The sequence below is a fragment of the Entelurus aequoreus genome, linkage group LG20, assembly GCF_033978785.1.
Source record: "Entelurus aequoreus isolate RoL-2023_Sb linkage group LG20, RoL_Eaeq_v1.1, whole genome shotgun sequence".
Classification (NCBI taxonomy): Eukaryota; Metazoa; Chordata; class Actinopteri; order Syngnathiformes; family Syngnathidae; genus Entelurus; species Entelurus aequoreus.
Genome location: NC_084750.1, coordinates 6,731,023 through 6,746,022, shown reverse-complemented (window position 1 = coordinate 6,746,022; position 15,000 = coordinate 6,731,023). Strand labels below are relative to the sequence as shown.

Sequence of the window (15,000 nt, the reverse complement as noted above, 5' to 3'; positions counted from 1 at the left end):
GAAAGTGCAGGTGTACCTAATGATGGTGCATCAAAGGACACACACACACACACACACACACACACACACACACACACACACACACACACACACACACACACACACACACACACACACACACACACACACACACACACACACAACAGTGCAACCCCTTTCATTGTACATCCAAGGTGTCTTTTATTGGCTGTGTTTTTTTGGAAGTATTATTGCCATTTTCACCCACTAAGGCTATAAGGCTAAAGTCACAACCCTTCCTGCTTGGTAAAGTCAGGGTGTAGAGAGGACGGCTAAAAAAGAGTTCTCTGGTCAGTTCATGTCACTAAGTAAGTGCCGGAGCGGCGCGGCAATAAAAAGGCACTTTTGTAAAAGTTACTAATGAAGTGTTAATATCATGGTTCATACTGAGGATGCCCATCTGCTGGGAGGGTACAGGAAGTTGGGGGTTAACACGACACAGTTTAGGTCTCACTTCAGTTTTTTACTTCCTTCTCCAGGATCCGCTGGGGTCAAGCGGAATAAAACACGGCCGCAGCCGTCACCACAAAACGGGGAAGTCGACTTTGGCGAAGCCGGGGTCTCGGCGTAGCTCCCAGTACGTGTCGTTGCTCACCCACGTGTCGTCGTCCGACTTCCTGTCCACACAAGACCCACATCAGTCAATATTGTCCAACACTGGATATTTACATCTTGTTTTTCATCTAAAAGCAAACATGGCGGGTGCCAACACACCTTGAGCAAACAACAGAGCGGCGTTTCACTTTTATACTCCTACTAATCTTCCAGGAGACGGAAAACACTTAACTCTAATTATCTACACGGGTGGTTCTCAAAGGTTTTTAATCAAGTAAAAACCACTTGGCTCTCCAAGTACCACCCTGATAACCAACATTAAAAGACAGTAGCGTAGTAGGCCTAATGTTCATTAAAACTAGGCAGAGGTTTTATTTTAACAAGTATATTTTAGAACAGTAAAACTGTTTGAATATTTAATTAGGTGATTTTTTTTGGCGTACCACCAGATGGAGCCCTTGATTTTAGTTCAAGTCTGTGGAGAGAAAGTGCGATCAGCGCGCCTGCAGGAGCAAAGGTCACCGCCGCTGTCAATGGTTTTGAGGGCGGAGCACCATCGGCTTGTGCTGGACGGCGAGACACAGCTGGCAGGTGATTAGATTTTCACAGGTGGTACGTGGTGATCTAATCATCTGTTGTCTTTAACAGTGAGCGGCCAGCGGAGGAGGAGGAGGTGTTGGGAGAGACTGGAGAGAAAAAAGATTGCGCTTGGAAATACATGGACAATAAAACTCTGTTAAAACGGCCCGCCTGGCTCTTGTGACGTGGTATCAGAGGAACGGGTAGGGATCGACTTCCACAAAGTCATTCATGATGATTTCTTGTACTTTTAAGAATCTGCAAAGCACTTTGAATTGCCTTTGCGTATAAACTTTGCTCGATAAATAAACTTGGTTATGGTTTTGTTTTGATTTCAAACAGCGTACAGTTACAATATGGTACATCACATACTTCCCGTTTCTCATTTACATGTTCAAAAAGGAGTAGGAATAAGCCGAGCGTATTTAATCCTTCCTTTTTTCCATTTCATAGAAAAATATTTGTTCACTACCTAACAAATTAAATGAATCAATTTAGTTCTCATGAAAAAACAGTTGCTTATAAATGGCGATTGGCATAACGAGATGATCTCATTTTCGATTAAGTTTAATTATTTGTCAAGCATCGTCTTCCTTGTACTTGAGTTTTAAGTGCACTTTTTTATTTTGCGTAATTCACAATACTTATGTAAGACAAGAACGCATTCTTTTTTTTTTGCATTCTAAGTCTTAAAAAATGGCAAGTAAGAGGTGGCTAACAATGACTGCACTGTTGTGCCCATAACCTCTCTAAAAATTTCCTCAAAGCGCCAATAATATTTTATTTACATGTCGTGACCTAAATAACAAGTATTAGCGATACAGTTGGAATGACTTTTATCGGCGCCATGATCGGCTTATGCTGCTATATTGACATATGGAGCCGATGCATCGCCTCTGAAATGGTGACAGTTAATTCTAGATTATAAATCATGCCTTTGTGGACATAAACCCACGAGTTGGTCAACTTTGACATCCGACTTAGACCCGGAGATGGCGAGAAAGACAACTTTTTTTTTTTCCAACCCTTTGTAAGGATTATGATGAATTGTTGATGTAAAGGGGAAGATATAAACATCCCATCAGTCTGTATCCCAGTGAGAGCAGACATTGTACAGGAAGTAATTGTTTTATTATGTTTGTATATCTTGTTTAGCATTTAGCAATACTGCTACATGATGCTTAGTGTTGTCGTTGTTAAAGGGAAAAGTCACATTGTGATGCATCTGTGAAATTGATACGCCGCAAAATGCTTAAAATGATCAAAATACACTACCGTTCAAAAGTTTGGGGTCACCCGAACAATTTTGTGAAATAGCCTTCATTTCTAAGAACAAGAATAGACTGTCGAGTTTCAGATGAAAGTTCTCTTTTTCTGGCCATTTTGAGCGTTTAATTCACCCCACAAATGTGATGCTCCAGAAACTCAATCTGCTCAAAGGAAGGTCAGTTTTGTAGCTTCTGTAACGAGCTAAACTGTTTTCAGATGTGTGAACATGATTGCACAAGGGTTTTCTAATCATCAATTAGCCTTCTGAGCCAATGAACAAACACATTGTACCATTAGAACACTGGAGTGATAGTTGCTGGAAATGGGCCTCTATACACCTATGTAGATATTGCACCAAAAACCAGACATTTGCAGCTAGAATAGTCATTTACCACATCAGCAATGTATAGAGTGTATTTCTTTAAAGTTAAGACTAGTTTAAAGTTCTCTTCATTGAAAAGTACAGTGCTTTTCCTTCAAAAATAAGGACATTTCAATGTGACCCCAAACTTTTGAACGGTAGTGTATGCAAATATCACATGATAGTATGAATGTTACTACATTACATATAAACTAACAGAGTGTATATAAAACATTGATGGAGTTTTTTTGATGTTTTTAAAGTGCTTTATAGGCAGAATAGATCAAAAGCAATTACCTCCATTGTTAGCTGACTTTTGCTAAAGTTTATCTACGATTTAGAATTAGAGATGTCTGATAATAACGGCCTGCCGATATTATTGGCCGATAAATGCTTTAAAATGTAATATCGGAAATTATCGGTATCGTTTTTTTTATTATCGGTATCGGTTATTTTTATTTTCTTTATTAAATCAACATAAAAAACACAAGATACACTTACAATTAGTGCACCAACCCAAAAAACCTCCCTCCCCCATTTACACTCATTCACACAAAAGGGTTGTTTCCTTCTGTTATTAATATTCTGGTTCCTACATTATATATCAATATATATCAATACAGTCTGCAAGGGATACAGTCCGTAAGCACACATGGTTGTGCGTGCTGCTGGTCCACTAATAGTACTAACCTTTAACAGTTAATTTTACTCATTTTCATTAATTACTAGTTTCTATGTAACTGTTTTTATATTGTTTTACTTTCTTTTTTATTCAAGAAAATGTTTTGAATTTATTTATCTTATTTTATTTTATTCATTTTTAAAAAAAGGACCTTTTCTTCACCATACCTGGTTGTCCAGATTAGGCATAATAATGTGTTAATTCCACGACTGTATATATCAGTATCGGTTGATATCGGTATCGGTAATTAAAGAGTTGGATGATATCGGAATATCGGATATCGGCAAAAAGCCATTATCGGACATCCCTAGTTAGAATGCATAAAAAAACCCTAAGCGTTCTTGTCCCGCATAAGAATGGTGAACGAAAGGCAAAAGTCCACAAAGAAAAAGTCCAGTTCTCTGTAAACTGGATCATTTTTGCACATGGTTTGACTTCTTTGCTTCTTTACATCCCATAATTTAATTTCATGCTAAAAGTTTTAAAATGTTGTACATGCGTACAAACTATTTTAAGTAACGTTTTCCCTGAGGAGCTATTTAGACCCTGCGTGCGAATGACAGCACAACAAGTATGGGGCAACACGAAGAGCAACCTGCTTTAAGCTCGCTGCAGGGTTAACGAATGTGGTCACGTGGTTGAAACGTGATTATGAGGTGAAGACTTGGTGCCAGCCCAGCCTCACCCAGACTCTCGCTCCGGCGGCCCGCAAGTAAATGGAGTTTGACACTCCTGCTTGAGGATAATAGTGATTAAGGAAGCAGTCAAACAACTATCATACCTGTAATGACACACTCAAATCCCATTGAACTGCTTGAACAATAAACATGCAAAAACCAACCCTAATGTAGGTCAATAAAGTATTATTCGATTGGTAAAAAGCTTGGATTTCTATTTTGTTGCTTTAGGTCATCGTTTTAAGAGTGTAACTAATAAAAATGGATCAAATTAGGACTTCATGTACCGTATTTTTTGGACTATGAAGCGCACTTAAAACCCTTTCATTTTCTCCAAACTCGACAGTGCGCCTTATAACCCGGTGCACCTAATGTACGGAATAATTTTGGTTGTGCTTACAGACCGTGAAGCTATTTTATTTTGGTACATGGTGAAATGATAAGCGTGACCAGTAGATGGCAGTCACACATAAGAGATATGTGTAAACTGCAATATGACTGAAGTAAACAACACCAAAATGTTTATATGTTCCATTGAAAATATAGAACATTACACACGGCGCTCAAAAATCTATCAAAATGTTTTAGTACGACTTTGATAAGCTATGAAGCTGCACCGCTTTATGGATTGTACTGTGCTTCAACATACGAGTATTATTATGGTGTGTGTATAAGGTAAGACATATTATCCGGCATTTTGTTTCGCAATATTATGCAAAAGCAACTTTTCTTACGTTCTGGTACCTGCTGATCTGTATTTGGGATCTGCATAAGTCCTGAAAATGTGCGCGCTTCCGCCTTTGTAGTCGATAAGCTTCTTTTTTTCCCCCTCTATCTTCTTGTTATAGGACATTCATCCTCCACTGTTGCCATTTCTAATATAAAGTAGTGTAAAGTTCTTACTTATATCTGTCAGTAAACTCGCCATGAAAGCGCTAAAACATACCGGTGTAGTGAGTTTACATTATTCACCAAAGGAACTTTAGTTATTAGAGAGTTCCGGTCGGACGGTTTTTCACGGGACACATTTCCGGCGTTGTTATTGCACTAGTGAGCAACGAATGAGAAGGAATGGAAGTAGTATTGTCTCACATCAACTTATATATATATATCAATATGATATTATTACATTTATTAATAAATATAAAAATACAAATGTGACATACAAATAAATAAATCATTTGTATAAATAAACGCGTATTTGTAAATATATTTTTGAAATTTTAAAATATATACAAACAAAATTTATAAATATAAAAATGTGACATAAAAATAAATCAAGAATTTGTATAAATAAACGTGTATTTATTTTTGATATGCGCTATTTTGCAGGAATGATGCCACATGATGTAAAAAGCCTAAATAATAAACGTTGATGTTGCAGGTAATCTCATTTTCAGTGAATGTATAGGATAGGCAAATATAAGCCTTGGCTTCAGCCTATTCCTTTTCGGTCATTCTTTTTCTTTCCTTTTTGTGTGTAATTGTGTATGATTGTTAAATATGTATAATCTGTACCGTTAAACTGATCACACAAAATAGTTGACTATATGACCGAAATAAACTTATTTCATTCATTCATTCTCCTAATATGGCAAAGTCATGACGTAATATGACCCTCCCAAGTGTGCCTCTGATTGGCTCGCCAGTGTCTGACCATGTCTGTGACCCAGACCGCTCTGGCTGCAGTGCCCTCTGCTGGTTGTTCAGGGGAGTTTGTAACTCCACATTTATTTGTGCATCTGGTTTGTGGTAGGAATGTCTCATCGACACAAAAGCAAAAAAGCGATCCACATATGCAAATTCAATACAAATACAAATACAAAATCAAGCATATTTATATTCAAATCTCAAAAATATATTTACAAATACACGTTTATTTATACAAATTCTTGATTTATTTGTATGCCACAGTTTTATATTTATACATATTTTCAAATCTCAAAATATATTTACAAATACGCGTTTATGTATACAAATTATTTATTTGGGGCGGGGGGTTACCCACATATGCGGTCCTCTCCAAGGTTTCTCATAGTCATTCACATTGACGTCCCACTGGGGTGAGTTTTCCTTGCCCGTATGTGGGCTCTGTACCGAGGATGTCGTTGTGGCTTGTACAGCCCTTTGAGACACTTGTGATTTAGGGCTATATAAATAAACATTGATTGATTGATTGATTTATTTGTATATCACATCTGTATTTGTATATTTATTAATATATGCATATGTATTAATATCATATTGATATATATAAGTTGATGTGAGATAATTGTACTTCCATAAGAAGATGCTGCTCTGTTATTGATTTATGTAAAGTCTGAATGTCATTAAAACAGTTAGCTCCATCTTTTGACACTTCTTGCACTCCCGTCCTTGCACGCTACACCGCTACAACAAAGATGACGGGGAGAAGACGCTGCCGGAGGTGAGCCACGTAAATAAGACCGCCCACAAAACGGCGCATCCTGAAGCGACTGTCAGAAAGCGGTTAGAAGATGGTCTGTAAAACATCTATGCAACATTTTGAAATTGATCAAAAACAATGAAGGTTACAGCAAGCAGAACTATTTTCCCCAAAATACGCGTTGGGGTTGTCAAGAGTGGTTTTATGGGTAGATTACTCAGCTGCTATGGAAACTAAACACCTTGCTATGTTTTGTGTTAACAGTAGAAAAGCCAAGTAGAAAATGAACAATAAGCTTGAGGGAGAAGGAAACACAGGAGTGGCCTTAGCGGACATTATCACTTGAAACACAGCGGCCTGTGTCGATGTTATCTCATCATCATGTGGTGGGGTGGAAAACACATGCACATGTCTGACTACACACACACACACACACACACACACACACACACACACACACACACACACACACACACACACACACACGTGCAAAGTAGGCGTACTTAAAGAAGCGCGGTTGGTGGGTCATGTTGTTGTCCTCCAGCACTTTCCTCCTCTCTCTCTGGAGCTGCTCCACCCTCTGCTTTTGTTCCTCGGCTCCTTCCACGTTTCCCTCCTCCAGCAGCCTGAACAAAGAGGCCAAAGAAAGTCGTGGTGAGAGTACAGTAGAACATTTATTTCTTCATGACAGCCAGGACAGTGAAACTCTGAACCTCTGGTCCAGCCTGAAGCGTGTGTCTGTAGGGGGCAGCAGAGGTCTTAAGGTGGGGTCCAGCTCATTCAATTCCACGGCAAACTGAGTGAAGCCATAGTACTGATCCTGGTCCACCGGCATGGGATCTACACAAACATATCAGCGTGGATGAGGTCAAGATCCAATCCATGAATTAAAAAACATGTCTGGGAGCCATCCACTTACTTGCTCTCCAGATGCACGTGGCAGAAGGTGGGTCTCCTTGGAAAATGGACTCGTGCCATTTTCCAAACAAGGAGTGCACAACTTTTCCTTCCGAATCGGTCACAACGCCCTCGATCTCATTGACGGAAGAGCTCCAGGATCTGGCCTAAAAAGATAAAAGGAGCATGAACCCCCAGACTATTCTCTTCAGTCACTCTTGAGGTAATGAGTTCAGTGGAACCTCGATTTACGAGCCCCTCAATATGCAAACTTTTAGATCAGGCTTTAAATATAATAATACAAATACAAATAATAAACCATGTCTCTGTGGACGAACACTTCATTCAAGGCGCCTGCAGGCAAGAAAGCAGGGCGAAATATGGACACCTGAGGGTTCCTGGTTCAATCCCCACCTTCTACCAACCTTGTCACATTCGTTGTGTCCTTGAGCAAGACACTTCACCATTGCTCCTGATGGGTTGTGGTTAGGGCCTTGCATGGAAGCTCCCGCCATCAGTGTGTGAATGTGAACGTGTGAATGTGGAAATAGTGTCAAAGCGCTTTGAGTACCTTGAAGTAGGGCTGGGCGATATATCGAATATACTCGATATATTGCGGGTTTGTCTCTGTGCGACATAGAAAATGACTATATTGTGATATTCCAGTATATGTTCTCACGCAGTTGCTTTTAGCTATGGGCATTACACTGCATGCATTTCCCACGCTTTCCTGTCTCTCCTTCGCACAGAGACATAAAACAAGCGCACCTTCTTACATACGTCACATACTGTCACGTGAGCAACGTCACACACTCCCACGGAGCAGACCGGTTGCGACATGGTAACATTAGCTGTGATGCTAACGGTGCGGTGCGAGTGGTAATACGAGAGAGAGAAGGTGCCAATCTGGTAACAAATGAAGGAAGAATTAATTCCCAAGAAAAACAGCACAGGGTCCATCGTCTGGCGGTGGTTTGGCTTCAAGCGGGAATATGTTCAACATTTATGCGGCAAAAGCTTTGCTACAAAAAGTAGCACCACTGTGAATGTAGCATCATTTGAAAAGTCACCCGATAGAGAATGAAGAGTGCTTGAAACTGTGCATGTCAACATCTCCGTTCGGTGCCACACCAACAAAATGCCGAAGCAACTATTTCCAGATCAACAACGTATGAAAAAAATAGTCAACAACAGAAGGAGATAACGTCCACAGGAACCTACCACATAGCTCATTTTTATTTTACACTTTTTGAAATATCTTGTGTGACATCATGCACAAAAGTGCACTTTATTTGTTTTAAAGGCCTACTAAAAGCCACTACTACCGACCACGCAGTCTGATAGTTTATATATCAATGATGAAATCTTAACATTGCAACACATGCCAATACGGCCGGGTTAACTTATAAAGTGCAATTTTAAATTTCCCCTAAACTTGCGGTTGAAAACGTCTATATATGATGACGTATGCGCGTGACGTCAATCGTTGAAACGGAAGTATTGGTACCCCATTGAATCCAATACAAAAAAGCTCTGTTTTCATCTCAAAATTCCACAGTATTCTGGACATCTGTGTTGGTGAATCTTTTGCAATTTGTTTAATGAACAATGAAGACTGCAAAGAAGAAAGTTGTAGGCGGGATCAGTGTATTAGCGGCTGGCTGTAGCAACACAACCAGGAGGACTTTGACTTGGATAGCAGACGCGCTAGCCGCCGACCGCACGGATGATCGGGTGAAGTCCTTCGTCCTTCCGTCGATCGCTGGAACGCAGGTGAGCACGGGTGTTGATGAGAAGATGAGGGCTGGCTGGCGTAGGTGGAGCGCTAATGTTTTTATCATAGCTCTGTGAGGTAAGTTAGCTTCAATAGCGTCGTTAGCAACAGCATTGTTAAGCTTCGCCAAGCTGGGAATTATTAACCGTGTATTTACATGTCCATGGTTAATAGTATTGTTGATCTTCTCTCTATCCTTCCAGTCAGGGATTTATTTATTTTGTTTCTATCTGCATTTGAGCCCGATGCTATCACGCTAGCTCCGTAGCTAAAGAGCTTCGCCGATGTATTGTTGTGGAGATAAAAGTCACTGTGAATGTCCATTTCGCGTTCTTGACTCTTATTTTCAAGAGGATATAGTATCCGAGGTGGTTTAAAATACAAATCCGTGATCCACAATAGAAAAAGGAGAAAGTGTGGAATCCAATGAACCCTTGTACCTAAGTTACGGTCAGAGCGAAAAAAGATACGTCCTGCACCGCACTGTAGTCCTTCACTCTCACTTTCCTCATCCACGAATCTTTCATCCTCGCTCAATAATTAATCGTCGCTTTCTCGGTCGGAATCTCTCTCGCTGCTGGTGTAAACAATGGGAAAATGTGAGGAGTCCTTCCTCTGGTGACGTCACGCTACTTCCGGTATAGGCAAGGCTTTTTTAAAATCAGCGACCAAAAGTTGCGACCTTTATCGTCGATGTTCTCTACTAAATCCTTTCAGCAAAAATATGGCAATATCGCGAAATGATCAAGTATGACACATAGAATGGATCTGCTATCCCAGTGTAAATAAAAAAATTCATTTCAGTAGGCCTTTAAACTATTGTAGTGGTGTTCTGTACAAAAAGTACACTTTAATTTAGTGTTGTTTTGATAAGTCATCTTAACGTGGACCCCAAACTTAAACAAGTTGAAAAACTTACTTGGGTGTTACCATTTAGTGGTCAATTGTACGGAATATGTACTGTACTGTGCAATCTACTAATAAAAGCCTCAATCAATCAATCTTAGTGACATCATGCACAAAAGTGCACTAATAGCTTGTTTTAAAATGTCTCTGACAATCTTGCACTTTCTGTTTTGGAAATGACATGAATGTTTGTGCCACTGCTTAATAAATACAGTTTTGGTAAATTGACTTAGTTGTGATTTCCCTCTCTGCATAAGTTTAAAATAAGCATATATTAATGCAGTATGAAGAAGAATGTTTTAATGTAGACACATAGAATCATCATACTGCTGTGATTATATGCATCAAGTGTTCATTCAAGGCTAAGGCAAAATATGGAGATATATATCGTGTATCGTGACATGGCCTAAAAATATCGAGATATTAATAAAAGGCCATATCGCCCAGCCCACCTTGAAGGTAGAAAAGCACTATACAAGTATAACCCATTTATCATTTAACATTGTTGCCACGTATCAACGCTCCAGCATGTGTGCTTTTTCTTTGTTTTTTCACTAACTCCATAAGAGTCTCAAAAACTACACAGACCAGTGTGGAAAGAAGGAGGGAACTGCTGTGGTGCTAAAAAAAAAAAAAAGACTATTTGCGAGGAATACATTCATGGCACTCACAAGCATGACCACAGCACAGTAAAAGTAAGTTACCCAAATCAACTTTTAACTGTGATGAAGCCGGTCTTTTCTGGCAAAAGATGCCAGAACAGAATGATATCACAGCGGAGGAAAAGAAACAATCTCTTCTCTCGTTACAAAGCGGCCCCTCACTCTTCCAAAGCACAAACACGCGGACCCATTCCTTTTCCCTTCCTCAGTTTGCTCCTTTCTCGTCAGTTGTCTGCCGTGGTTTATGTGTGTGCATTCTTTTTTAAATGTTTATTATGTGGCGAAGTTGGTAGAGTGGCCGTGCCAGCAATCGGAGGGTTGCTGGTTACTGGGGTTCAATCCCCACCTTCTACCATCCTAGTCACGTCCGTTGTGTCCTTGGGCAAGACACTTCACCCTTGCTCCTGATGGCTGCTGGTTAGCGCCTTGCATGGCAGCTCCCGCCATCAGTGTGTGAATGTGTGTGTGAATGGGTGAATGTGGAAATACTGTCAAAGCGCTTTGAGTACCTTGAAGGTAAAAAAGCGCTATACAAGTATAACCCATTTATAGCAATATGGTTGTTGAAGTCAAGTATTTTGTGATTTGGGTTGTGAGAGAGCACCATAGTGCGTAGAGCAGAGTATACAGCAGCTGGTTATTGTTGTTTTGACTTTTTTTATTACACAGGGAATTGACCAATCAACCCCTCGTTATGTTTGTTTGATATACAACCGTGTTGAAAGTGTACAAACCTTTACTAAAATATGGACTTTTGTCGAGGCTGCAATCACTTTTTCATATTTACATTGTTTCTTATGGGGAACTCTGCTCCACTGTCAAACTTTTCTATTTACGGACCATGTTTGAGAACTCATCGGGTTCGGAAATCGAAGTTCTACTGTACTTATTTACATGCTGCCAGGTTTATTCTTTGTACAGCAGATGGTGCTGTGTGCCTCCATTGTCTGCATTCAACAACTAAAGACACTGGCCAAGTGAACTTTGACTGAAATGGGAGTCTCCTAGGGATGTCCTGATCAACATTTTTGCCCTCAGATCTGATCCGGTTCAGAGTCCCGATCCAATACTTTGAAAATAGCTTAATAAACTAAAAGATTTTAGTGCAAGTAACTCAAGTTAACACACCCATACCAAAGACTATAACAATGGGACCAGTTACCTCCCTGCTTGACACTCAGCATAAAGGGTTGGAATTGGGGGTTAAATCACCAAAAATGATTCCTGGGCACGGCCACCACTGCTGCTCACTGCTCCCCTCACCTCCCAGGGGGTGATCAAGGGTGATTGGTCAAATGCAGAGAATCATTTTGCCACACCTCGTGTGTGTGTGACAATCATTGGTACTTTAACTTTAACACATTTTTATAAAGCGTATCTTATTAAACAGATAGTTTTCTAGTCGCGTTGTAAATCAGATGATGTATTACATTACATTACAGTTGTGGTTTTCAATGCTACATACAATTATTTTGAACAAAATGTGCACAATAACTATAATGCAAAAACTACTTTTGGCTCCCATTTAAAAGGGTCCTATTATGATTTATTTTCTACATGTAAAAGACTTCTTTGTGGTCTACATAACATGTAATGCTGGTTCGTTGGTCCAAATATCACATAGATGATGTTTTACAGACCATTAGCGTCCCTTCACTGGCTCCCTGTGCATTACAGAATCAATTTTAAACTCCTTTTATTTGTTTTTAAATGTCTAAACAACCTCGCGCCAACATATCTCTCCGACCTCCTTCAGCCTTACTGCCCCACCCGATCCCTAAGATCAGCCGATCAGCTGCTACTGACGGTCCCGGACACAAGGCTGAAGCTTAGAGGTGACAGAGCTTTCGCTGCTGCTGCTCCCAAGCTCTGGAACGACCTACCTCTGAGTGTTAGACAAGCCTCCTCTCTTCCTGTTTTTAAATCTCTCTTAAAAACATACTTTTATTCCATGGCTTTTAACACTGAGTGATATCCATCCTGCAATGGCGCCCCATAATACACCTGCTGTGAACATTTTTTTATGTTTTTATATTTTATTTATTTATTTTTTATCGTGTTCTGTTTGTGTTGTGTTGTGTTTGCTCGGTTCTCGTATTATCTTTTAACCTGCCCATTGTACAGCACTTTGGCTACCCCTGTGGTAAATTTTAAACGTGCTTTATAAATAAAGTTGATTTGATTTGATTTGATCTTCAAGCCACTTCCAGACCGTGTCTTTAGAATTCGCCTTTTTGTGGGTGGTCTTTTTTTACGTGCCTGATTTTGACTGCGACTTCTCCCTGTCAGCCAAGTTGTAGTTTTTAGTGCTTCCATAGAGAGTCTACTGACATAAGTTAGAACTATACATTACTTTGTGTTAGAAATGGCAACAGCGGAGGATGCATGTGCATGTACGAGCCAGTCTGCCCCACAACAAGAGAAGAGAAAAAGAAGGAGCTTATGGAATGACAGTAGGGATGATGTTTGTTAAGAAATTATCGAGTTCGAGCCCATTATCAAATCCTCTTATCGAACAGATTCCTTATCGAATGTCTTATCGAATCCAGATAGGTTGTTGTGTGCGCACTGAGTTCCAAAAGCCATAGATGTTATATGACTGGGCTGGCACGCTGTTTATATGGAGGAAAAGCGGACGTTATAGGGTGAAGGATTCAGGTGAGAGAGGACGCTAAAGGTATGCCCCAAATGAGCATCTAGTGCTGCTATGTGCGTTGTAAATAAAAAAAATTGCAGACAAACACATCACCAACATGGACGAGGTGCCGCTCACTTTCCACATCCCGGTGAAGCACACTGGAGAAGAAGGGGACCAGCACGGTAGCGAATTAATACGCACAACGGGGCAAGAGAAGTCGGCTTTTACTGTTGTGCTAGCTTGCTATGCTAATGGCCAACGAGACCGACTTTGAAAATGAGGAGAGGGAATCTGGCGTGTTTGATGGAGAACTTGCCCAGCTGTTCATTTTGGACACAGAAGATGAGGACTTTGATGGATTTGTGGATGAGGATTGATAAAAAAATAATGTGAGTACATTGATAAATACTTCAATAAAGAAGAACCGAACTCAGATTTGCTCCTGCTGCCTTTTTAAAACAGCGTCCATGCATGTATGTCTTAAGATAGCGTATGTTTAACCATGCCTGCGGCCAAAAATACGCTGCGCCTTATTTCTGCGTTAAATACAGAAATAGCACCCGTAACTGACACGGCGCCTTTTACTACAGTGCGCCCTATGGTCCCGAAAATACGGTATAGTGGCTTCGATAACGGGAACCGCTTCTCAAAAAGGTATTCGAATCCATGGAATCGGTTCTTTTCTTATCGAACAATCGGGAGAACCGGTTTCAAACATCATCCCTAAATGACAGACTTGCGCAAAGTTATTTGGTTGAATTTCTTCCATATATGGAGATATCCGCTGATGTCACATGTTGGAAAAACATCACAAATTGGGCAAATTCCAAACGGCTTGTTTGGAAGACGTATGGAGGAAAGCAAGTCTGTTTTATAAATATCTCCACCGTGCCTCCATGCTTGGATTTCACATGTTTGGGGCGTGTGCAGACCCCACTCACACAAAACAGGTACCAATAGGTAAGAAACTAGAGAGGTCCGATAATGGCTTTTTTGCCGATATCCGATATTCCGATATTGTCCAACTCTTAATTACCGATTCCGATATCAACCGATACCGATATATACAGTGGTGGAGTTAACACATTATTATGCCTAATTTTGTTGTGATGCCCCGCTGGATGCATTAAACAATGCAACTTTACCATGAATTGGTTAACGTGGATCCCGACTTACCATTTAGTGGTCAATTGTACGGAATATGTACTGTACTGTGCAATCTACTAATACAAGTTTCAATCAATCAATCAAAAACAAGGTTTTCCAAAATAAGAGAACAACTTCAACTCCAGTTATGGAAAAAAGTGCCAACATGGCACTGCCATATTTATTATTGAAGTCACAAAGTGCATTATATCGGGAGGGTTGGCAAGTATGCCCTACGTCCGTGTTTTACCGGATACGTATCGCTCTGTACAGCGGCGTTTTAAAAAGTCATTAATTTTACTTTTTGAAATCGATACCGATAATTTCCGATATTACATTTTAAAGCATTTATCGGCCGATAATATCAGCAGTCCGATATTAACGGACATCTCTATAAGAAACATTGGTTTTGCAAAACAGGTGTACCTT

General features: G+C 40.1%; 1 protein-coding gene across 2 annotated transcripts in view; it reads right to left on the bottom strand.

Annotated features, from left to right (window-relative positions):
• Positions 1-161: 161 nt before the first annotated feature.
• LOC133635882 (oxysterol-binding protein-related protein 3-like) overlaps positions 162-15,000 on the bottom strand; it is a 52,163-nt gene continuing 37,324 nt past the window's right edge. For both annotated transcript variants that reach the window (XM_062029300.1, XM_062029301.1), the window contains exons 19-22: positions 7,468-7,612; positions 7,262-7,388; positions 7,052-7,174; positions 162-635 (exon numbers count right to left, since the gene is read on the bottom strand). In XM_062029300.1, coding sequence (XP_061885284.1) covers positions 539-635; positions 7,052-7,174; positions 7,262-7,388; positions 7,468-7,612 — 492 coding nt within the window. In that variant the 3' untranslated portion in view covers positions 162-538. The remainder of the gene's footprint in view (positions 636-7,051; positions 7,175-7,261; positions 7,389-7,467; positions 7,613-15,000) is intronic.